Source organism: Erigeron canadensis, chromosome 8 (genome assembly GCF_010389155.1).
Source record: "Erigeron canadensis isolate Cc75 chromosome 8, C_canadensis_v1, whole genome shotgun sequence".
NCBI lineage: Eukaryota > Viridiplantae > Streptophyta > Magnoliopsida > Asterales > Asteraceae > Erigeron > Erigeron canadensis.
The window spans coordinates 27,936,406-27,962,455 of record NC_057768.1 but is presented as its reverse complement, the minus strand read 5'-3'; the positions used below and the strand labels follow the sequence as shown (position 1 = coordinate 27,962,455).

The 26,050-nt window shown below is 31.3% G+C and overlaps 1 protein-coding gene across 1 annotated transcript; it reads left to right on the top strand.

Annotated features, from left to right (window-relative positions):
• Positions 1-12,846: 12,846 nt before the first annotated feature.
• On the top strand, positions 12,847-19,916 carry LOC122611142 (cellulose synthase A catalytic subunit 5 [UDP-forming]-like). The gene is made up of 14 exons (XM_043784117.1): positions 12,847-13,210; positions 13,655-13,850; positions 13,926-14,146; positions 14,537-14,645; positions 14,741-14,921; positions 15,073-15,339; positions 15,663-16,008; positions 16,253-16,390; positions 16,477-16,602; positions 16,990-17,202; positions 17,280-17,559; positions 17,836-18,032; positions 18,148-18,498; positions 19,016-19,916. Exons 1-14 carry the CDS (start codon positions 13,130-13,132, stop codon positions 19,595-19,597), a joined length of 3,288 nt encoding a protein of 1,095 aa, XP_043640052.1. The 5' UTR covers positions 12,847-13,129; the 3' UTR covers positions 19,598-19,916.
• Positions 19,917-26,050: the final 6,134 nt, after the last annotated feature.

The following is a 26,050-nucleotide window of genomic DNA, read 5'->3' as shown; positions in this document are numbered from 1 at the left end:
TGTTTTGTTTAAATGTATACATAAAATCAAATTTGATTTTGTATAGCTTTTTACACTGTATGCGTAAAATCAATTTTAATATTGAATAGGTTAGTGATACGGAACTCATTTGTTTTGTCTCAATGTGTGCACAAGATCAAATTTTATTTTGTATAGGTTTTTGAAACCGTATGCGTAAAATCAATTTTGCCTTTGTGTAGATTTCTTGCTATGGACTAAATTTGTCTTGTCTAATTGTATGCATAAAATCAAATCTGATTTTGTATAACTTTTTCACACTGTATGCTTAAAATCATTTTTGATTTTGAATAGGTTTTTTTGTATGCAACTCATTTGTTTTGTCTCAATGTGAGCACAAAATCAAATATGATTTTGTATAGGTTTTTGAAACCGTATGGGTAAAATCAAATTTGATTTTGTGTAGGTTTCTTGGTATGGAACTAATTTGTTTTGTCTAAATTATCTATACATAATCAACTTTGATTCTATACATAAAGTTGTAAAAACTGAAATCACTACAAATATCAACACATAATCAAATTTGATTGTAGACATTAGTCATAAACACGGGTAACAATAAACTCAATACAAAATCAACTCTGATTGTACAAACAAAGTTTCAAAATCTCTAAAATCTCTATAGATAATCAAATTTGATTCTAGACATAAAGTTGCAAAAATAGAAATTACTGAAATATCAACACATAATCAAATTTGATTATAGACATATACTCACAAACACACATGTAACTAAAAACTTAATACATAATCAAATTTGATTGCACAAACAAAGTTAAAATACACAAATTTAACAAATTCAAATTTTAGAATAATGTACAATCAAGTATGACTGACTGTACAATAAGTAAATACGTATATAATCAAATTTGATTTAGTACATACATTTTGGTTTAGACATTTCATCAAACACTTTGTGGGCAAAACTCATTATAAAAATTTGAAACAGCAACAACCAAAGATACAACTTCTTATCATATAAAAAATAAGAGAAAAAAAACTACAAATCATGAATAAAAATAGTTTGTTTATCCATTTTTTATATAAAAAACATAAACTACATAAAATATTACTCTAATAACATTTTAAACATCATCTTCCACTTGTTGTTGTTACTAGTGGTTTGAGATGAAGATCCAAATTGTAGTAGTGGTGGTGGTGGTGCCGGCGGCGGTCGGATATGGTGGTGGTGGTCACTGTCCATGGAGGAGAAGAGATGGAGAGAGTGTGTGTTTGTGTGTGTGTGTGTATGTGTGTGTTTGTGTGTGTTTCCATCAGGAGGAGGAAAAGAGAAAAGATTTTTTTTTGTTAATCAAATTTACATATATGACCCCCGTGTTTTTTTAATGAAGGCATAAGTTTCAATCCTAGCCATTGCTTGAGATAATCAAATGGCTATGATTTGGTCTTTAGGTTTCATGAAAAATTAAGGATTCAAATGAACATTTACCTAAAAAATAATATTATAGTCTTTCATTTTACTTTTTTTGGTAATGTTGAATTTTAAATATCAATTATTACTTGTATTACTATAGGTATAGTCTTTTGTATTACTTGTATAATGCGATAAATTAAACAAAAACAATGATATAAATATCAATTTTCATTATTACAAAACAGATGCAAATGTGTAAATGTTTTAATTATGCCTTATTATAGTATAATAATAATAAACCAACTATTCATAGAAGAGTTGACCACCAGCTGCCACTTTCTAAGAATAACTTGGGTTTGAATCTTGCCAGAGGCTGAATTAAATTTAAGTCGTTGAATTACCTTAACACTATCCCTGCTGAGGGTTATGTGGGTACCAATTCGGTACATGGGATCAAACGGTTCCTATCAATCTACCATTTTTTTAGTATAATAATAATAAAATCTTTATAAAAAAAATCATGCAAAATGTGTCATTTTAAAGGGTCATACTCACAGATTTATAAGAAAAAAACATAAGAAACAAATAAATTGTCCAGCGTTATTTTTTGGGAGTTTTAAGCATCAATACCTCAATAGTATATGGAAAAGTTACGATGTAGACAGACCTTACCATTACCTAAGTAAAAAGACTGCTTCCATTTACTATTTAAATAGTAAAAATCGTGAGATGAAGTTTTGGTCAATGTGAGATTATGTCACTTAATTAATATTCTTGCCTTTTGATGTATTCAAACCTTGACAATGTAGAAGTTTAATATTAACGGAGTAATAAACTCAAAACAGTTTTTAGCCGTTTACAACAATGCATATTATTTATATAAGGTGTATATTGTATAAATATATACTTTTTATGGATAGCAAAAAGATTTTATGCATTATTACCCCTTTGATATTATTCGACATAATTTAGTTGTATTTGTTATGAAAAAAACTCATTAATTATTAAAAATAGTAGTCTTAATACTCGTACGATGTACGGTAGCTATATAGATTGTATCATAAAGAAATTCGAATATGTCTCATACATGATTCGTGAGTATGAAATAAATTATTGTTAAGGTAATTGATTATCAAAGCTAAATTATAATATACAGTAATGATAAATATGATGTCTGTTTAGTTAGAATTTTGGATTAACCTTAATTTTTTAAAAGGACATCAAAATCGGAAATTGTAAGCATAGTTGATAATGACAAATAACCTTGTGATTTTTGATCGTAAACTTGAATTTTTGAAGTCTTCAAGTTAATAACTTATCATCAATTTATTATTAATATAAGTAGTAGGAGTTGAAGAATTGAGAAAGAAAAAAAGACAATTTATTAATGAGAACACGATCAATCGAATAAGTTTATAATGTCTTTTGTATTAATAAAGCCAAGTGTTAGAGTTTAATTTTAAATCTAATAAGGAAATTGAATTTATATACAACTAAAAAAGCTAATTTGAATTTATATACAACTAAAAATCTAATTTAAAAATATAAATTAATTAAAAGAAAACGTGTCGATCAAGAATTACGCCACGTGTCGTGTCAAAAATATGTTAATCTTATTTGAGTTTATTGGTAGATATTTTTTTGGTTATTGGTTAAATTATATTTAAATTTAGCTAATGGGTATTATTTAATGGATATATATATATATATCTCATAGACTATTTATATCATTGATTATTGACTATTGACTATTATTAAGTTAATAATAACAAGGCCCACCCTAGTCAAATGATTATAACTAATTAAATTAAATAATTAAAAGTGCTTGTTGAGACGTATTATCGAGTGTTAGTTAAAACATATACTGCAACAAGTGTTTGTTGATACATACACTCCAATTGTTAATTGTTGAATATGAATATGGTTTATTATCAACTATTAGTTAAAGAATATACCACAAAACGTTGTTAAAACATACATTCCAATTGTTATAAATTAATCAATACTATATACAAGTGATGTATCGTGATTAGATAATTTCTTAAATCATTTATAATTATTAGGGTATAAGAAAGACTTGCAACCTAACACCTATATGCATGGTGAATTACACTCCAAACCGCGACAGCTTAATGTTTTTTGATTAATTTAAATATGATCTATTTTGAAGGTTTTTATTAATCCTTAATTTTTTTTTTCTTGATATATTTGGGTTTGGACTGACAAAAATAAATTAAAACCGAAAGGATGTTTTTTTTCACAACATCTATGAGCCAACTGTCGAGTCTCTTACGTTTTCTTCCCAATTAACCAAGCTTTAATTAAACTCACATTTCCTTTAAGTTCTAGCCCAAAACGTTGACACAAAACCAAACTGATGATCAAGATAATCCAACCACAAAAGCTGAAAAACTCGAGTCCCTTCACATTTGAAGGCTTTAAACGACCGCCTGACTGTTAATTTAGCTGGCCTTGTGGCTCCAGAAAGTAATCAGTTACGCCCTCAAGTAACTAAATCAAGATTCCATAAGAGTTATAGTATTAAATAACAAAGTTTGACGCCTGTGATGGAGACGGCCTTATACAGGTTCGATCAGCTATCACCAATATGGCAATATATGTGTTTACCATCAATTTATGAGATTTACCGAATTTTAGTATTAGAGAGGATAAAACTTGCCAACTCCATCGTAAATGAGTCATTCTTCTTCAAGTGTTAGGAAATGATATAAATGAATTCTAAATTGTGAAAACAAGTCTTAAGGTGTACCTTTCTAGTTGTTCATGAATATCTTTTGTCATTGAAGCTTGTCTAAAACTAAAGATTTTTTAATATATGTCTTTACCTAAAGGCATGCCCTTAAGCTATCCCTATTCCCTAATACTATTATTTTATTTTTGTATATAGATGTAAGGATATGTAAGGATGTTTGTACGTTGAAAATAAAACTAAAGGATTTTAAGGATATGTAAAGATTTTAAGAATTTGTAAGGATATGATATGACAGCTTAAGGACGCCTAAAGACGACCTTGACATTGAAGATAGCCTAATGTTAGTACTACACCGGAAAAAGATGTTGAACTCCCCCGTGTGATACACACCACACTTGCGAACACGTTAGTCTCGGTGTGGCTCATCGGCTTGATGTATCGGAAGGATTGTAAAGTCTCATTGAAGAATTTTAATTAGCAAAATAATTGTTTGGAGTGACATTGTACCTCTAAAAGGGCGCCCGTAGGCCTATGTTAATAACTTCAAAAATTATTCATAAACCGTTTTATACATGTTTGTAGAATGTTCTACTTATGTCTCTATGTACAGGCACAATAGTAGCCTACATGGATACATCTACAGGAGGTATTGTTCTCTGTACGTTATATACAACCATTGCTAATTACCATCCATGTATTATTTTGTATTGTCTTCTATTCAGTTATAAAAAAGAGGTTATTATTGCTATTCTATTATTAGTAATAAACACCTTTATATATAATTAAGCATTGACTAAAAGATGTTTTACACAAGCGCAAAAATGGATTTAAATAAATAAAGAAACGCCTTCACTATTTACTACGAATATTATTTAAAGCATGATTGCCTTTATAGACATTGACAATTTTAATATTATTATGATTTGTCTAATTTAAAATAATTGGCTCTAAATTATTTAAGACATGTGATTGCCAAAACTTATAGGATTCCTATACATGCACCGACACAAACAATGTCGTTAAAAAACATATTCAATCCTTTTTTAATGCTACTTAAAAAACTTGCATCACTTTAGTACTCTTGCTATTACCATTATACCCTCCTAGTTTTTATAATCGATGAATCGAGTTTTTCTTTCCACATAGAATTATAAAATGTTGAAATTTTATTATCCTGGTTAATACCCATTAAATTAAAATATTATGTATAGTAAGAATAGAAGTTTTTTAAATGTAACTATCAACTATCATATATGAATTTTTTTTTAAATTTTTTTTTGTTTATTAAGGTATAAATAGTAAAATTAAGATATAATATAACGTGTGCAAAAATGTAATTTCTATGACTTTTGTCAAAAACTTTTTGATATGGATTATTCATGAAAAGAACCCTTCTATCATAGTATCATGTATTATTGAATATTGATGTAACGTTTTCTTTGCTATTTTCTTTTAACAAATTGAAAACACGGGTTAAGATAAGTTGCCTAAAGAATTAAATTGAAAATTGAGGATTTAAAAAGCAATTCTCTTAGGATTCTGTAATTTCTAAGGGTTGTTATTAGTACCTTATATGCACAAAATATAGTACTTTATACATAAAAAATCACTCCTGAATTTTCACATGACAAAATATAAATTTTAATTCAACCAAATAATTTATACCGACAACCCTAAGAGCTATCATTAACAAAACTAAAATTTTTTTTTTTTTCCAAAACAACAACATCCGGTTGAAAATTGAATAAATTTCGAATGCACCATATATGGCAAGTTGTAACTGTTAAAACAAACTCCTATCTTTAACCTCGCAAATAACTCAAGCTCTATAGTATTGTTTAACTAACCTTATTCCATCAAAACCTCAAGATTTCTATTGTTACATACTAAACCTAAACAATAACCTTGCTCCATCTCGTCAATCCAGGGTCAAAAAAAAAGGCGGATATATATACTAATAAATCAAGTTGACGTTCGGTACGTGATACCGTGGCAAATTACATGGTCGAAAGCAAAGTTTATTGAAGTCGCAATTATGGATTTGAAGAAAAAATGATAAAGATTATTTCAAGTTTATTGATGGGGAGGTGTTCAATCGTTACATGAAGTTCGTTATGGATTCGTATGAGAATATTTCTGACATGCTTTTAACGAGTTCGTTATCAATGGGAAGCACGAGATATGTGCCAAACACGGTTGGCTTTGCAGGATTCAATTTTGTTTAACTTTTTTAATTTAGTTATCTCGCTTTTATGTTTTGATCGAAGTATTTGTGTAATATGTTTATCTTTAATTTTAAAAATTAAAAGAAATGTAAATTGTAATGAGATATGAAATGCAATGTGTTATGATAGTACGATAAAATTGTGGTGAGATATAAGTATAAGAACGAGATATGAAAAAATTAAAAATAAACAAAATTTATAAAAAAAATTATTTTGGAATGAGAGATAAGATACAGTATAGTAAATCACCTAATATGTTTTGGTACGAAACCCACTTATGAATTCATTAGACACAAAAGTGGAATGGACAAATAGGTGGGTAGCAATCGACCCCATGTAACATCACATATTATTGTTTGATTGCATATAGAAATGACATTTGATATGATTACATTACAATTTACAAGTAAAACAAAAAGAATTATAAGATTTTGTTAAAATTAATTAAAAGTGTTGATTTCGACATAACGGTAAAATTAAATTACAGCAAGGATCATGATTATAATAATTAATTTGACTCTACTTCTAAATTCTAAACTAGTTTCACATTTAGAAATAAAAGAGTAATAAAATGCAAATAATGTAGATTTGATAATGATAACCAATACGCATGTTTCGTGTTTTAGTAAATAAATTATTTATATATCATAAATTGAGATATGATAACTCGAATATATGTAATAAGAAACACTAATATGCACCAAAATGAATTATCATGAACAATTGGTTTGGTCGAAATGTCGAATTTGTAATTGTGGATTTAAATTCGGTCAAAGATCGGCCACTATACCAAAGGGCGTTGCATAAAGCCGGTGCCGATAATAATCGTAATCTAAGGTAAGTAAAAGCCGAATTGAACATTGAAAAACAAAAATCCAATTGAAAATTTAAATATAAGACACAAATGATGAAGAAAAATAATAATATTAAAAAGTTCAATGATTTTAGTATTTTAAAACCCGAGTTTTTTTAGTTCGGTTGTGTAAGTTCTCGTATGAAAAATCAACAAAAACCAAAGCTATATATAGTGTTTAATTAACTTCCTACATCAATATATATAGATATATTATATTATTACTAGATTTGTTATCTATACGATTTGCGGCAAATTTTAAGATAATAGCAAAGCACATTTATAAGTTAACCAATCTTATATAATATTACATTGACCAATTATACTTGTCTTTAAGCGTAGTAACTTAGTGATTAAGGGACCTGCTTTTATCGGTCAAGTTAAAAACATCTTGAACAACATTAAATTAAAATCAATGGTTAAAATTCAAAATATAACTTTAAATTTTAACCATTGATTATAATTCAATGATCAAGATTTTCTCTGATGGAGAATTTAAGAGAATTCTCATCCGTGATTAAATTACCGGCAATACAATATGTAATAACCTTGTCAGGTTGATTATAAGATCTATACAAATAATATATATAAAACAGTTGTCATTTAATATATATAAAAATTTACTAATAAATATGTTAATAGATCGTAATGTTTGTTTTCAATTAACTTCAAAATAACATAACCATGTTTTATTATCATAACTTAAAATTTTAGCTCATGTAATTACATCTAGCAAAAAATATTTTTATTGGCCACTATTTTCTTATAATATATTTCTATTATTATTATCTTATTTTTATAAAAACTAAATGTATAATAAAATATGTTTAAACTTCATGTATTTTTTTATAAATAATTTATATATATATATTGTAAAGTTAGTTTTGATTCAGACGTGCTAGAAGCAATTTTAACCAACAAATCGCCGGACCTACAACCCCCTTCTCATGGAAAATACCTTAAGATGAAAAACCCAAAACTCGAACCCAAGACTTTAGGAAAAACTCACCTCTGGGGCCTATATAATGGATTTAAAAGATACTCCTGACCAACCCATCTAAATGGAGTTGGTTCTGTACATTAAATAATAACATTATGATTTTATGAAGTTATAAAGAATATTTGGTTGTCATCCAAATTCACTTGTAGTCGTAGTGCAAGTCGTAACCATAAATATCGATAGGCACGAGATTTGCACGTGACGTGATGCATCATGTTTACCATCATCCATATCTATAGTAGAACATTCCAAAGGTAAAAAGTTTTTAAACACTTTTTTTTTCATGTTACCTTATAAATACATTAACTTCAACTTTTATAAAAAGTAATCTACTCCAATGATAGTTTTTTCTAAAGCTTTTTTTAATTAGATAACTTTGATTTGAAAAAAAGCTTTTGCTCGACATAAAAAGCTTTTGCACTCAATGGTGTCAAGCTTTTGAAAAACTTGTATGATCCAAAAAACGTTTTTTTATTAAGCTCCATTGGAGATGCTCTAATGATAACTAGTTTATTTAATATCCATGTTATGGGGCCTCATTTGTCTTGTCAAAATGATTACATTGTGTTTGTTTAATATAAAAGTTTACAAGAAACTAAGGACTAACTTGTAGTAGATTATCTGAGCTAGATTTAATATGGTAATCTTAAATATTATATTTGATAGTTCAAGTGTGTTGTGATTAGACAAAATCCAAATAGTAGTAAGGGTTGTAGGCACAAAAAGGTTGAATGACCTAAAAGAAGAAAATGTGAAAGTCAATAAGCAACCCGTGGTAGATAATCCGAACGGGATAAGATGTGGCAATATCCAAATGGTGGTAGAAATAAAAAATAACATGTAGTAGAAAACTCGAACGTTGTGTGATATAACAAAAACCTCAATATATCAGTTGAGATTTGAAGTGGATGTGATGTAACAAAATCCCAATAGTGGTATGGAGTGTGACATGAACGAATAGCAACTCGTCACGCAGACAAGTTACTATTCATAAAAATGTGTGCAATGAACCAAAAAAAGCCGAAAGAAAAAAACAAAACGAGATGCAATATAACCAAATCATAATAATGATGCGAGAGTCCTTGAATTTAGCCCAACTGGATATTTAATGTCCCCTATGTCGTTCAACAAAATGTTGGTACCTTTGAAATGTATATTGGAAGCACTTGCCAATAAGGTGGGGCATGAAAGTTTTCTCTAGCATTTAGCTGGTTCCTCCAAAACGGTAGTGAAACTTCCATTGCCAGCCATGCCCTCGGATTGACTGTGCTGGTGACGTGATCAATCTCTACGGACGATGAAGAGGCAATGTCGTTAAGTCGATTACTACTGCTGTTAAAAAAAAAATAAAAAATAATGATGCCAAATGTAAGATCAACCAATAGAATAGAAGAGTACCACGTGAACAATAGTATTGATATCCATCATCCTTAATGATATTGTAATGTAATAAAAACCATGAATGCCAAATTGTCAATGGTTTATAGATAGAATGGTAAGATATTTACATTACTATTACTAATAGTAATAAAAACGGAAGTACGGGAGTGCGTGCATCTTTTTTTTATTAGAAATTTAAATCGTATATTAATAAAATATAACGATTTATTTAACAAAAATTCAGGTGATTGAGCTGGTACAACGCGCTGCCTTTGACACGTTTCTAGCGGGTTCGAATCCCGCCCCCTTTTTATTTTCCAAAACAATTTTTTTCTTTCCCTTCCCCATATTAAATCACAGACATCGCTATATAAATATCATGTACAACAAATAAAGAACAAAAATCTTACGGTTTTTTTCAAAAATTATACCAAAACACAATAAATTTAGTTTTTTTGAAATGTAATATTTGTTAAATTTTAAAAAATTCGTTGCGATGTGTTCATTTTATATATGTTTTGTTATAAATTTTATTCAAAACTTAATCAAATCAAAATATTTTAGTTATGATTTGTATAATTTTATGATTTATACGTTTGTGTGTCATTTGTTTTGATGAATTCAAAGACGAGTAAATATTATTTTATTAACGCCGTCCTAATATATATTTGTTTAATTGTTTAAAACGGTTCGATCAATTCCAAAATTACAAGTACGTACGAGGATATTACGATAAAAAAATGTTAAAGAGGTCGATATCAAATTTTACATGTTGTCATATATAATAAACGAAATGTTTCCCAAGGTAATGCGCGGGTCACAAACAAAACACGTTACGTCTCCCGGGGCAACACCCGGAGACAAAACTAGTTTATTCATAAAATTAGAAGTTTAAATTTTGGCTCAAATTTTAGGAATTTGTGAGGTTTTGTTGATAATCAGGCTATATGTATGTTTCAAAAACTGGATTTTGTCTATATTTACGAGTGTATGGGGTTGTTTTATTTACCATTACATTACCTTAAGTAGTCAGACTTTGACCGTTTAAGAAAAAATTTATAACTAATGATTTCCAGTTCAAATAGTTAGGATAAAGTATCTAGTGATTTTGATAATTGAAAAGTGAAGTCCCATATATGAAATATAAAGTTAGGATAAGTTCTATTTCAAGTAGATGATTTTTCTCTTTCATGATGTGCATTGAGTAATTTTGATTTGCTCAATAAAAAAATAAAATAATGTTGATATGTAGATTATGATAGATAATTTTAACTCATTTCTCTATAAACTTTTTAGTGCTCTCATTTCACGTAATCTATTAATTTATTCTTTTAGTTTCATTATTTGATTATATCAAGTGTCATGATATTTTGTTCAAATGAATTTTAGAAGAATAAATTAAATTAGTCATATTTTATTATATATTTTGTAAAAAATTTGAAGAATAACTCCTAAGGATTGTCACTAATATTTTATTAAGTTCCACTATTTGATTATATTAAGTGTCATGATGTTTTGTTAAGATATTTTTTAGAAGAATAAATTAGATTAGTCACATTTTATTATATATTATGTAAAAAATTTGAAAAATAACTCTTAAGAGTTGTCACTAATATTTTATTATATACATAAAAAATAATACTTTCTATATAAATGAATTATACTTTTTTCATAATGAAATATAGGGTAAGGTTAATGTGACAACAAAAACATGAGAGATAACCATGAGAACCACTATTTTCTCTCTCATTTTTTGCCTTTTTGATGTGTTTTTTAATTTCTATTTTTCATTTTTTGATATTTTTTATTTTTCTCTTAACAAAAACTCATTCCAAAAAAATCGTATGAGTTACATGTTGAAAACGTATGAATACGGTATTGGCGTTGCCCTTATCCGTTCTAAAAGAGTTGTCACTGAACGCATATGAGAATGATATGGATTTGATGTGTGACGATCTAAGAGATGGTGTTGGTTGAATACGTTACGAGCATAACCCTTAATTTTAAAGCCTTTGATGGTGTTTAGTGATTCTCACCAATATTTTAGTTATCACTTAATCACTTCTTTGTAATATATATATGTAAATGCATTCAAATAATTTATATATTTCATTTGTATGGTTTGAATAAGTAAGGGTTTTTTTCCATCGAAAATTCGAAATATGCATTTTTGTTTCGAGAAAACTTTTTAACGTGGATCCGGTTTAAACAATATATGTTAGACCTTTCAGCATTGAGGGGGTATTTGTGTTTGCGTTTCTAGAATAGATTATGCGTTTAAAACTACGTTTTGAAAAAGCATGTCCCTGCGTTTTCTTTCTAATTAAACGCAGATAATCACTTATTTTGCCAAACACATTTATCAATTATTTGCATTATACAAATGCAATAATCAGATAATCAATTCAAAACTCAATCACAAACATCCCTGGATCGCAACACGAGATTTTTAATCGAAAATCATATTTAAATTTAAAAACACTATATTTGATAACTGGTAATGGTAATAATTACAATTACAAATTCTTATCTCTAAACATCCGTGTGTGTATACAAAAACCCTCTCTCTCTTTTGACCCCCTCTACCCACATTAAATCCATGCCCCAAAAGTAAAAACTAAAAACCCCACCACCACTATCACCGACACATCCTCGCCACTACCGTCTGCCGGAAAACCACCGAAGGCCACTTCAACATTTCCTAATTATCAAAAAAACCAAAAAACACTCACCATTTTGTTTTAATATAAACCCCACCGACAGTCACTTATCCCAAAAGTGTTCTTAGATTTTACGCAAATTTACTATTATACCCCTTAAAACCCCACCGTACATGGTGGGTCCCATCCTTCCCACCACCACTTACTTCCTCATCTGGGCCCCACTTTCATCAACATTTACAACTCATACTTGTTTACTTTCTCTCTCTAAGTATCACTCTCTCTCATCAAATATATAGAGAGATAGAGATCTGTATGTATATGTATGTGTCCCTTCAATATTACGCGTTGAACTTTCAACCCCCTTTTTGTTTCTCTCTCTAAAACCCAACACATTTTCTCTCTCTACAATATATATAACTTATATATATAATTTTTGTAAAACCCAACTGGGTTCTGTTTTCTCAATCAAGAAAAGTATCCATCATGAATTATTTCTTTTAAAAAATCAAATCTTTTTGTGTTTAATTTTTTTTATTTAAAAAAATCTTTATCTATTTAAATAAAAATAATTAGCTGTTTACATTTCATTTTCATTCGGTAATAATAAAATGTGGGTTTGGTTTATTTGTGTTTGATAAGAAAGTGAGAGAAACATAGAAATAAAAACACACTCTCACAACACACATACATACACACAAGTGTAAAGATATATAGATATAGAAAATTAGAAATAGAGAGAGAGGGTGAGAGATAAGAAAAAAAGCTCTCAACTTTTTTGATGGGCTATTGAAGAAACTTATTTTGTGAAGTGGGTTTTTCCTAATTGTGTGTTTCAACAAGTCTTTTTATGTGTTAACTTAAGTGAAGTTAGTGTGTGTTTCTGTGTATTCATTTGAATAAAAATGGATACAAAGGGAAGACTTGTTGCTGGTTCACATAATAGAAATGAATTTGTTCTTATCAATGCTGATGAAGTTGGCAGAGTAAGTTTCGTTTTTCTGATCTGGGTTTCAAATTCTGTTTCGTTTCATTCATTATTTTCCCAAATCTTGAATTATATGTATATGTATGTATATATGTTTAAAGATTCTTGATTTGCATTTTGTGTAGCTTAATAATTTATAATTGCTTGATTTATTACTGTCGGTGGGTTGATAAAGTTCAAGACTTTATCATTTTGAATAAGAATTACTGTCCATTTGTTAGATTTGAGTGATGTATTACATAATTTGGTGAGATTTGATGGTTTATTAGCTTACTTTTGCATAATTTTGTAATTGTTTGTATTTATGTATTGGATTGTTGAATAAAGTTTATTGCTTTATTGGGATCTATGGGCTAGTTGACTTTAGTTGGGATTTTGGGAGTTTATTTCTTGATCTAAAGTTAATTTTTTAATATAATTTTTAATGATTGTGTAATGATAGGTGACTTCCGTGAAAGAATTAAGTGGGCAGATTTGTCAGATTTGTGGAGATGAGATTGAGATAACAGTTGATGGTGAGCCATTTGTTGCTTGCAATGAATGTGCTTTCCCTATTTGTAGACCTTGTTATGAATATGAAAGAAGAGAGGGTAATCAATCTTGCCCTCAATGCAAAACTCGATACAAACGCATTAAAGGTTAGTTAAAGATCTTTTCTTTTGGGCAAAAAGTTGAGTGATTTGTGTAATTAATAAGTTTGGATCATGGTTTAGGGAGTCCAAGAGTTGATGGTGATGAAGATGAGGAGGGATTCGATGATTTGGACAATGAGTTTGATCTTGCAAACTATTCGAGGAGAGATCACCATGGTGGCTCTGAGGCTGGTCTTATGATCGGTCGTGGTCCATCTAATGCTTCGGGATTTGCTACCCCTTCGGAGGTGGATGGTGCCACTCTTAATCCTGATATCCCCCTTCTTACTTATGGCCAAGAGGTAGTACTACACTGACATTCTTTTTAATTCTAATTCTTTCTATGTCAATAGCAGAGTCATAATATTGTTGAACTTGGATGCTAAAGATTTTAGATAATTACGATTCAGTGTTTTGACTTAAATGGATTTTGATTATCTGAATTTGTCAAATTTTTAAACAATTGATCGATTATCATTTCTCTAAAAAGAATAAGCATATTCATGCATTATCCCCGCAACACATTTTGTTACACTTTATCATCTGAGTGTGATTAATCCATATCAAATAGTCAGTTTCAGAACACAACGGTGTTCGCTCATTAGCTACAACAACTGTCACAAAACCATTGGTCTAATCAATATTTGTGAATATATTTGGTTAGTTAATGTGATCATTTTTGTTTATTATAGGATGATGGGATCTCAGCTGACAAGCATGCTTTGATCATTCCCCCATTTATGAACCGTGCAAAGCGTGTTCATCCTATGCCATTTTCTGATACCGCTTCATCGGTTTCTTGTGAGTATTTGGTTCGGGTCAAAGTTTAAAATTTTAATTGTTAAAATTTTCTTGGATTAGTTTTCACGTGTTTATTGCTGGTTTATATATTGTAGTGCCACCTCGCCCCATGGATCCTAAGAAAGATTTGGCAGTTTATGGGTATGGAACAGTTGCGTGGAAAGATAGAATGGAAGAATGGAGGAAAAGGCAAAATGATAAACTCCAAATGGTAAAGCATGATGGTGGCGGTGGTGGTCATGATGATGGAGAAGTTGATGATCCTGATATGCCCAAGTAGGAGCATCCTTTAAATACCTTTTGTCTTATTTGATCATAATTAATGCTGGTTGTTTTAAACCTGAGTAATGTTAGATTGGATCCTCTTAATGCTTACTTTAGATTGGTTTTATTAGTTTTTTTAATTATCTCTTATGTATGTATATAGGATGGATGAGGGAAGGCAACCACTTTCAAGAAAGTTACCTATATCTTCAAGCAAGATAAATCCATATCGTATGGTCATATTGATTCGTATGGCGATTCTCGGACTCTTCTTTCACTATAGAATTTTGCACCCTGTTAACGATGCATACGCCTTGTGGCTCATATCAGTTATATGTGAGATATGGTTTGCTGTATCATGGATTTTTGACCAATTCCCAAAATGGTTTCCAATTGAGCGTGAAACTTACCTTGATCGATTGTCACTCAGGTGGGTAGTTCCCTATCCTATTTAATTTTATTTCAGAGGCTAAATTGGTAAACAAGCTTATTTTGGTTTTTATTTTGCCTCTAACGGGTCGATCCAAGAACTTTTAAAACTTGCTTAAATTGGAAATGGATTAAAGGGGTAAAAACTCACTCAATAAGTATATGAAAATGCTTAAAGCATTAATCTTTAGTAATTTTGAGAAAACAAAGACAGGTGCTTGTGGTCTGGTCATCGTATTGACCTGTTACTCAATCCTGTCCAATTTGGCACATCTACTTTATCACCGAGTTTCTGTGTATTAATAAAAAATAACTTTGTAATAGGTATGAGAAAGAGGGGAAGCCTTCTGAATTGGCACCTATAGATGTCTATGTGAGTACGGTGGATCCATTGAAAGAGCCCCCACTAATTACCGCCAATACGGTGTTATCTATTCTTGCGGTTGATTATCCCGTGGATAAAGTTGCTTGCTATGTCTCTGATGATGGTGCTGCCATGCTTACATTCGAAGCTCTATCAGAAACATCTGAATTTGCAAGAAAGTGGGTTCCATTTTGCAAAAAGTTTAACATTGAACCACGTGCTCCTGAGTGGTATTTTTCAGAAAAGGTCGATTATCTTAAAGATAAAGTACACCCGTCATTTGTTCGGGAACGCCGTGCTATGAAGGTAAGAACATTTTTACTTTTGAGGTTAACCTATTCATCTTTGAATGATTAATTTTTCATCCATTGTACTTGGATTTTTTTTGAAAAATAAAATCTTTCCTGCAAAAATATGATATTGAAGCATTTATAGCTTTTCACATATTTGCAACAGCAAGTCAAATACAAGTTAAAAAACTTAACAGTTTTGGCCTTTCTCTTTGCTTTAGTGATTGACATATACTTGTTATGAACTATTTGAAATGCAGAGGGAGTACGAAGACTTTAAGGTTAGAATAAATGGGCTTGTGACCATGGCACAAAAGGTTCCAGAAGAGGGATGGACGATGCAGGATGGTACTCCTTGGCCAGGAAATGACGTTAGGGATCATCCTGGAATGATTCAGGTGTGCAGAATTTTTTTGATTATTTATATGAGAATGATTAAATACAAGTTAATGGCCTTATGCTAATATGGGTTGTTTCTAAATAGGTTTTCCTTGGGAACAATGGTGTCCATGACATAGAAGGAAATGAGTTACCACGTCTTGTTTATGTTTCTCGAGAAAAGAGGCCTGGATTTGATCACCACAAAAAAGCTGGTGCCATGAATGCCTTGGTATAAATTTCTTGATTTTTTTAGTTTAAACAGAGAAGGCAGACTGGCAATTTTGACCCATTGACGTTTGAATACGTTGATTCGTGTTATGCTTTAATTTCAGAGGCGTTAAAGGAATAAACTAAAAGTAACTAAAAAGAAATGGGTCGAGAGTTACCCAAACGCTTTGTTATAATCTAGTAATATATATTTTGGTGTCTTATTTTAACATAAATAATTTAGAAGATTTTCCAAGAAGCTGAACCACAAGTGTTCGGCCCAATTTGACCGTTTCAATTAATACCAAAATTACCAGTTGCCCACCTACTGCTAATTTAGCCATCTTTTTTAAGTTCAGTTAGTATACATATTTCATGGGCTGTTTCTAAATTTTCTGTTTTTGTGTAGATTCGAGTTTCAGCTGTTATTTCAAACGCACCTTATATGCTCAATGTCGATTGTGATCACTACATAAACAACAGTAAAGCACTGCGAGAAGCTATGTGCTTCATGATGGACCCTACATCTGGAAAGAAAATTTGTTATGTTCAATTTCCTCAAAGATTTGATGGTATTGATCGTCATGATAGATACTCAAATCGCAATGTGGTGTTCTTCGATGTATGTATCCCTTTGACTTTCTATTCAATCTATGTTGTAACCTTCTTGATGCATTCTAATTTCTGCTTTATATCTAGATTAATATGAAAGGGCTTGATGGAATTCAAGGGCCGATATACGTTGGAACTGGGTGCGTGTTTAGGAGACAAGCATTGTATGGATATGATGCTCCAACCAAGAAGAAAGCCCCTGGGAAAACATGCAATTGCTTGCCCAAATGGTTTTGTTGTTGTTTGTCTTCGAGAAAGAAGAAAGGCAAGGGAAAGTCAAAGGAGAAGTCGTCAAAGAAGAGCAAGAAGAACAAGGATGCACAGACACAAATACATGCATTGGAGAATATTGAAGAGGGAATAGAAGGTAAGTGATGTGTTTAAAGATTTTAAAATATTTACATCTTTAGACCATGGGAATGTATGGGTTATATTTTGGTTATGGGTTTTTTTGTTATCATATCTATCACACTAATTACTTATAAAGTAATTTGGACATAAATGGTCCACTTCTGACTCGTACTAAATCACTTGTTTTGATTCATTGTCCATTTAGCCGATTTTGACAGCCATGTGATCTCTTCTTTATTGTCACGTAAAAATAAAAAATTTGAGATGGCCCTGAAACGAATAATCTTTGCAGGAATAGATAGTGAGAAGTCATCACTCATGCCTCAAATCAAGTTTGAGAAAAAGTTTGGCCAGTCTCCAGTTTTCATCGCTTCAACACTTTTGGAAGATGGCGGTGTTCCCCCTGGAGCAACCTCTGCTTCACTCTTGAAAGAAGCCATCCATGTGATAAGCTGTGGTTATGAAGATAAAACTGAATGGGGAAAAGAGGTATGTGAAAAATCTGTTTGTGATTCATTTGTGTTACTCATTTTCATTTTGTGGTTCCGGTTTATGTAAAATAAATGTCATTTAACATTTTTACTAATTGTTATCTGTGTAATAGGTTGGCTGGATTTATGGTTCGGTCACTGAGGATATTTTAACAGGATTTAAAATGCATTGTCACGGTTGGAGGTCCGTGTATTGCATTCCAAAGAGGCCCGCTTTTAAGGGTTCAGCTCCCATTAATCTTTCAGACCGTCTTCACCAAGTTCTTAGGTGGGCCCTCGGGTCTGTTGAAATCTTGTTGAGTCGACATTGTCCAATCTGGTATGGTTATGGATGTGGGTTGAAGCCATTGGAAAGGTTTTCATATATAAATTCTGTCGTCTACCCGTTGACATCAGTTCCATTGGTTGCATATTGTACTCTTCCAGCCGTGTGTCTACTCACTGGGAAGTTTATTGTTCCCGAGGTAAGAACTTTTGCATTTATGAGTAACATTTTTATAGTCACTATAAATTGTTAAATTCTAAAAATTTATCCAATTTCAGTAATTCATTATAAAATTTATCCAAATTTGGATAATTTTTTGGGTCTTTTTCTTATCATCCGGCTTAATAGAGTTGAGTAGTTTACTGGTTTTAGTAATGATCCTCAAAGTCCAATGACCAAGTTTTCATTGGGATATGTCCTTAAGGCTTAAGCTTATTAACTAATCAATTATGTAACTTAGAGGTGGCAAAATGGGTGGGTTCGGAAACAGGTATATTTGGGTAGGGGCTGACACATGTTGGGTTGACCCAAAAAATTTATCTTAATACTGTATATTTTTTCTTATACGCCAACTTTTTTTGTTTACACCTTGGAGATTATCCACAAGCCAAATCAGCCCATCCATAAGTAAATGGATCAAAATGGCCACATCTAATTTAGGAACAGAACCCCTAATTTGTGCTCTTATGCTCATGGGATTCTTGTATCATTTGCAGATAAGCAATTATGCTAGCATCCTCTTCATGCTCATGTTTTTGTCCATTGCCGTAACAAGTATTTTAGAAATCCAATGGGGAAAGGTTGGCATAGATGACTTGTGGAGAAACGAGCAGTTTTGGGTTATAGGTGGTGTCTCAGCTCATCTTTTCGCCCTTTTCCAAGGTCTCCTAAAAGTGTTAGCCGGAGTCAACACAAACTTCACGGTTACATCAAAAGGAGGAGACGATGGAGAATTTTCGGAACTCTATCTTTTCAAATGGACCACCATCTTGATCCCTCCATTGACCCTCTTGATCTTCAACATTATCGGTGTAGTTGTAGGCATTTCAGATGCCATTAGCAATGGTTACGAAACATGGGGCCCACTTTTCGGTCGATTGTTCTTTGCAATATGGGTGATCTTACATCTTTACCCTTTCCTCAAAGGTATGATGGGAAAACAAAGCAACGTTCCAACTATCCTCATTGTGTGGTCGATCCTCTTGGCCTCAATCTTGTCACTTTTATGGGTGCGTATCAACCCGTTCTTAGACAGAGGTGGAATTGTGTTAGAAGTTTGCGGGTTGGACTGTGACTAAAGAGGATGATTATACAGAAATGAAGAATAGAGAGGCACGCTATGTTACAGGACAGATTCTTGAAATATTTATCAGTGAATGTGTGTAGATAAAAAAAAAAAGGGGTTGGGACCTGATACATTTGAAGATTGATTTTGCAAAGTCTTTTTTTCTCTTTTTTTTTTTGTTTTTAAATCTTTTCATTGATTCTTTTAAATTTGGGTAATTTTTGTGGGTTGTGAGGGATAGACTTCAAGAAATAGATGAATCTGTCTGTAATCCCAGGGAGAACATAAAGTTTAGTAATTTCGTATAATTTAATATTTTTCTTTCAGAATAAGCTACTTGTTCTTGGGTCCTTCAGCTGATATTGAGCTGTGATTTTGTTGGGTTTCATATTCATATGTTAACCAAGCTTTTGGTGTGTTGAAGTTAAACTGAATTCTGATTACATAGAGTATAAGTCAGAAACTCAGAACTACTTTTGTCAAATTTGAATATGGTCAGTCTTGTGATATGAGCATTCATTATGGTTTTTGACAAATAAATTAGAGCTCATCATTCCCTCTAATTTATTTGTTAAATTTCACTATTCGGTTTTTCATTTCCATTACCAGTACTTGTAAATACTTATGGATTTGTGTAGAATACATTTGTCATTCACTCATTTGTATTCTTAGCTTCAAATTCAAGTAATCTGTTAAACAAATTTATAGACCAATTCTAAGCTTGACCTACCAATGTTAACTTGTCATTGCCATACATAACTTACTTTAAAAATATTATAAAAAAATCTACTTTTCTAACTTTTACCTTTTAACATTCAATAATATACACCATATTAATAACTTACACTATTCTCGATTTCTTGTTGCCACCGCCACCCGTCACCACCGCCAATAGTCACCACCACCACTGCCACTACCGCCATTTTCATTACACCACTGCATTATGCGGACATATAATCACCACCAATTTTTGCCGCGACCACCACCAATCTCCGCCGTCGCCACCGCCGTTACCGCCATTCGCCACCATCACCCGTCACCGCCACCACCGCCGCCGCCATTACATCACCACCACCGTCGCCACCTCCATAACAACCGCAACGCGTGGATATCTTCTTTTTTTTGTAACTTTAAAACTCTTACTTCGTATCATATATATATATATATATACTAGTGAAAATACCCGCGCGTTGCGCCGGGGTTTGTGCATGTGATCAAAAGCAAGATTTCGTCGCGTAGGAGCCTTGGTTTGCTAGATTATACATATGGAATGTATGTTTTTAATATATTTACAATGCACGATTAGTCGATCAGAGTGTTGTTTTAGGTAGATTACATAGATGTATGTCTTTTTTGTTAGAGAAAATTTCATTAGATCACCCTGTGGTTTGCTGTTTTATCATTTTTTTACCCTGTCGTTTTTTTTATTATTACTTCACCCTGTGGTGACTTTTTGTATCATTATAAACCCCTCTCTTTAACGAACGTTAGGGTGGCTCCGTTAACCTGATCATGTGCATTGCACATGAGGGCATATTGGTCAATTTACCTCTAAACATTGTCTTCTTCTTTTTAGTTCTCTTTCCAAGATCTAACAACCAAATCAATACATAAAAATCTTCTTATTTTTCTTTCCCAAAACTAACAACCAAATCATCACAAAAAAATACCAAAAAACAATAACTATAAATTTTGAGGCACGTAATGAAATCGACCCTTAGATCTATCTATACTCCCTGATAAAGCAAATTGGCTTTAAGGGAGTAAGAACCTGATAAGTCTATATTACCCCTCATTCTAATATATATTTATATACCCATCTATCTAATTGGACTAAAATACCCTTATGAAATTCCCCTCACTCTACTCTCCCTGCCTTCTTCTTTTTCTCTCCCTCTCTTTAGTTACCGGCGAACCCCCTCCTTACTCTTTCTTCCCTCTCTTTCCTCCTCCGTCATCACCACCTCCATGACACACTCGAAATCAGACCCGCTGCCTCAACATTTCCGCCGCGCCGCCATCATGTCTACCACCATCTGCGCCGAGCCGCTATCACAACCACCACATCTATCATCATCGCTAAGTTGGTTTTTGTCGGTCTCCTTATCAAAGACCAATCACCATCGTCGGCATCATCAACGGAAGCAGGTTTGTGATTTGTTTTCTTTTAGTCTATTTTTTTTATTGACAATAAAAATTCTATTAATTTTTTTCTTTTATTTTTATTTCTAGATTTTTTTAATAAGTTTTTTTCCCCATAATTGGGGGTTTCATGTAATGGGAATTACCGAATCAGTATGTTTGGGGGTTTTTGGGGGTTTTTTTCTGACTGAGTTGAGTAAATTTTTATTCTTTTGGGTTTTGTTTTGTAGTTATCTATATATTATCAATAATGTAGTTATAGATATTATGTATGAAACTCATCTTTATGTTTATATTATGTGCCTTTTAGTCTCAATCACCAGTAACATTTATTTTATTATTTATATAGGATTAGAGGCTTAAAAATGTACCAATGATTTTCGTAAAGATTTTGAACGCTTGAAAATGTATTTGGTCATTTTCTACTAGAAAGTGACAAAGAAAGACTCAACTATAGATTGTTGTATTGGCTATTTACAACTATTAAAGTATCTCCTTATGAACTCAACTCCGTTCCTCAGGATGTTTAATGTAGATAACAGTAATGACAAATCGTCTTCGGACTATGATGAGAGCTTTGTTGATGATCTTTCTGAAGTTGAAGTTGGTCTGGGAGTCAAGTATATGTAAGCAAAATTTTGTGTTAAGTGTACTTTTTTTTAAATATACCGTGGAGTGATGTCGCCCGTTTTGATTCTTGCAATATTAGTTAGTTTATGCACTAACATACATGCCTTAAGCTTATCTAACACCAATTTCAATATAAGAGGTAACCCGTATTGAATATAAGATTTGTCTTGGACCATATGACGGTATGAGCTGAATAATATTAAAGGTGAAACCATTAGTACAATGAAATTTAATCTCTAATGGGTTGATTGTCTCTAATAAACAAAATGAGTTAAATAATGAGTTGAGTTATGCTTATCTGTAACTGTCTATAACTGGTACCTCATTTGCGCCCCCATCACCAACCCATTTGCGCCCCCATCTGCACAATGAACCACTGGTTGGTACACTGATTGCAGTAAGTCTTCCTCTTAACTAGCTTGACATTTTTTGCATCCACATTTTTAAGATTTTGTACTCATGTAGATTTCTTTTGTAGACATCGTGTGATGCATATAAATACCTCAAATCCAAAAAATGAACGTAGTAAGCAGGACATGAACCCTTTACATTGTTACGAAATCTCCTTGAGTTATTCATACTTATTATACGCTCATCTTAATTCAATGACCCTTTTGTGTTCTGCCATACAAAAATAATGACCCTTTCCTGTTTGTTATTTACCGAGAAAAATAGATTGTTCTGATTTTATTGGTAAAATATCTTCATTTTTTTTATTATTTTCGGTGTCAATTTAACCGATATGAATCTTCTAGATTCTTTGCAACTGGTTTAAAATGTAGTGTTTTCTATTCATCTGACTGTCTTAGCGTTGTATTTATTAGTTTGCTGATATTGATGATTACCACTGCCTACTGTTCTTTGTGTTCTAGATATTAAAGCTTGCAAGGATATAATACTCTATATCTTAATAATCTTTCCACATATGTAAAAGTATGATTTCTTTTTTCATGTATTAATCTATGTACGAGTGTATGCTCTTATTCTCATTAATAGGTAAAATCATGTTTGTTCATATTAGTGTGTTCCCTACTATATAAAAGCCATGAGTTAATTTGTATATTCATTCAACCACACGGTACCGTCACACTTATCCACGACTTTAAAAAAGTACCGCTGCAACGCGCGGGTTCCTTTCTAGTATACATTTATATACACATATATATGTATTTCTTTATACATCTTCAATAATCTTCTCCAAACATAATCAATACACATACACACACACACAAAACAAACACTTTTTTAAGATTTAATTTTATGTGTATATAGATCTGATGAAGAGATCTTTCTGAAAATAGATATAAATATTCTATTTTCGAATTTTGTGTATATGAATAAATATAAAGGGAAGCATGAAAATGAAGGTTAGTTTAAAAAGAGACCCAGCAAATTGATAAAAGATGTTGGTCAACATTCATTTGAAAAGGCAAGTTGACATATTAAAAAGGGTTTCTATATGAACGTAAATATCTAGATACATAAATCCAAAATATGCATCAACTTGTCACCCTCTTTTTAATTTCTTTTCTGTTTGAACGAGACCCACCAATAAAAACATGGAGACGAACGCCATTTTCTTTTCTATATGAGATTCACGGTTGCTGATCGGAGCTAATAAAGCGGTGGTGGTGTTGGGTGATGCTGGTGGTGGTGGGGTCGTTGGGATGATGCAAAAGATTGATGGGAGTGGTGGAGATCCTTCACGTTTCTTGATTTGGAAATTGGGGTGTTGTAATTTATTTGTGTTTTGAGAAATGAGTTTGTTCTTGTGAGAGAGAGATATGAGGATGGAACTGGAAATTTTGGTTACTAAGATTTGGAATTTGGGGTGTTGTAATTTACTTGTGTTGTAATTGGATAAAGGAAAAAGGGTTTTGGGGGAGAAGATAGTAAAAAGACTTGAAAATACTTTCATGTGCAATGTACATGCGGGACTTAACGGATCCAAATTAATGGCTGTTAAAGTGAGGGTTTTTAATGAAACAAAATGTCACCACAGGATAAAGTAATAATAAAAAAAATGACAAGGTAAAAAAATAATAAAACAGCAAACCACAGGGTGATCTAATGAAATTTTCTTTTTTGCTGTATTCTAATCAGCTGTCATTCAAAAGCTTGGTGATTTGTATGCCTGTACTAAACTTTTGTGCTTGAGCCCAGCAATGGTGTGGTTTAGACAATACCTGTAATTTGAAGGGAGATACTAGAGATAGAAGTGTAGTGAAAACATTTAATGGAAAATTTAAAAGTAAAATCTGATATATTCTTTTACGGGCCGTTCTTTTTAATACTAATATCATTTGTAGCCATTATTTTCAATGCTTATTGCTTATTTCATTAGTTATGACGATTCAGGTTAAATTAGACTATTAAAGTCAAGTGGCAGTTGACTTACATGTATTTAAACTAATACAATACTAACACATGAATCACTCAATAATATTTTAATTTATACTAGAATGGTGTCCGCGCGTTGCAGCGGCAACGGTCTATAACACGTTAGATGCCGTAACGGTTTATAGTGTTTTTTTTCTGAGATGCGCCAATGCAACATCTAACCGTATCTATCATTCTAAAAATAAACCGCGGATTAGGTGCAAAAAATATTGAAATAATGGAGTGCAAAAACTAACCATGAAAATTTTTTATATATACTAAAAGACAACTAACCTAACCACTTATTAACCAATCATAATTCTCAATTCTCTTAATTGAATTTTAATGATGTCATGAATAAATTATAATATTTTATATTTAACTATGAATAATAATCTAGATAACTATAAATACGTAAAAAAAAAGAGCCTATCTTATTAAATAAACATCGACTTTAGTTGAAACAAGATATATGAACTCAATCTTAAATTATTGATAACAACAAAAAGACTTTCAAAATTATATACTAATTCTTATATTGATAATGTTGTAAAACCCGTGTATTTGATACGAGTTTAAAATCTAGTAACCAATTATATAAAACATACAATTGTAGGGGAAGAGGCCAACGCAAAATAATAATAATAATAATAATAATCAAAGATTAAAATATAATACGAATATAAAAAAGGACATAATTGGTTACTAATTTCGTGAGTTATAAAAAAGTAATTATTGTTTAATCGTTTCGTGATATAATATATGACAATTAAGATGTTTTTTTTCTTATCTATAGCAATACTTTCAGCAATAATTTTAGAGTTGAATGAAGTTTTTTTTCACAATGGGGTTTCTAGGTAATTATGGATATTTTCTTAAAGGGTTATTTTGGAATTTCGGGGATAAGAGATGTGAAGGTAGTATAAATTAGAAGGGTAAACTAGACAATTCAAAGGTAGAGAGTTGAATGGGGGAATGGGTAGTTTATTTATATATAGAGTATAGATATAGATATATATAGAGAGAGAAAAGTGAGTTTGGGGCTGTTATGCATCCAACTTGGGTGAAAAACCCCTCACATAACAATATTTTAATATTTTGAATAAATGTTTGGCCTCCCATGATGTTTATCGTTTAAAAAAATGTATGTAAAGATTTTCACCAAACTTATGTGCCTAACAGCCTCATATTCCATTCTATATATATATATATATATATATATATATATATATATATTGGTAGGTTGATATGAGAATTGAAGAGTAAGTTTGATTATCAAGTGAATTGGTTGGTTAATATTTGTAATGTCATTTTC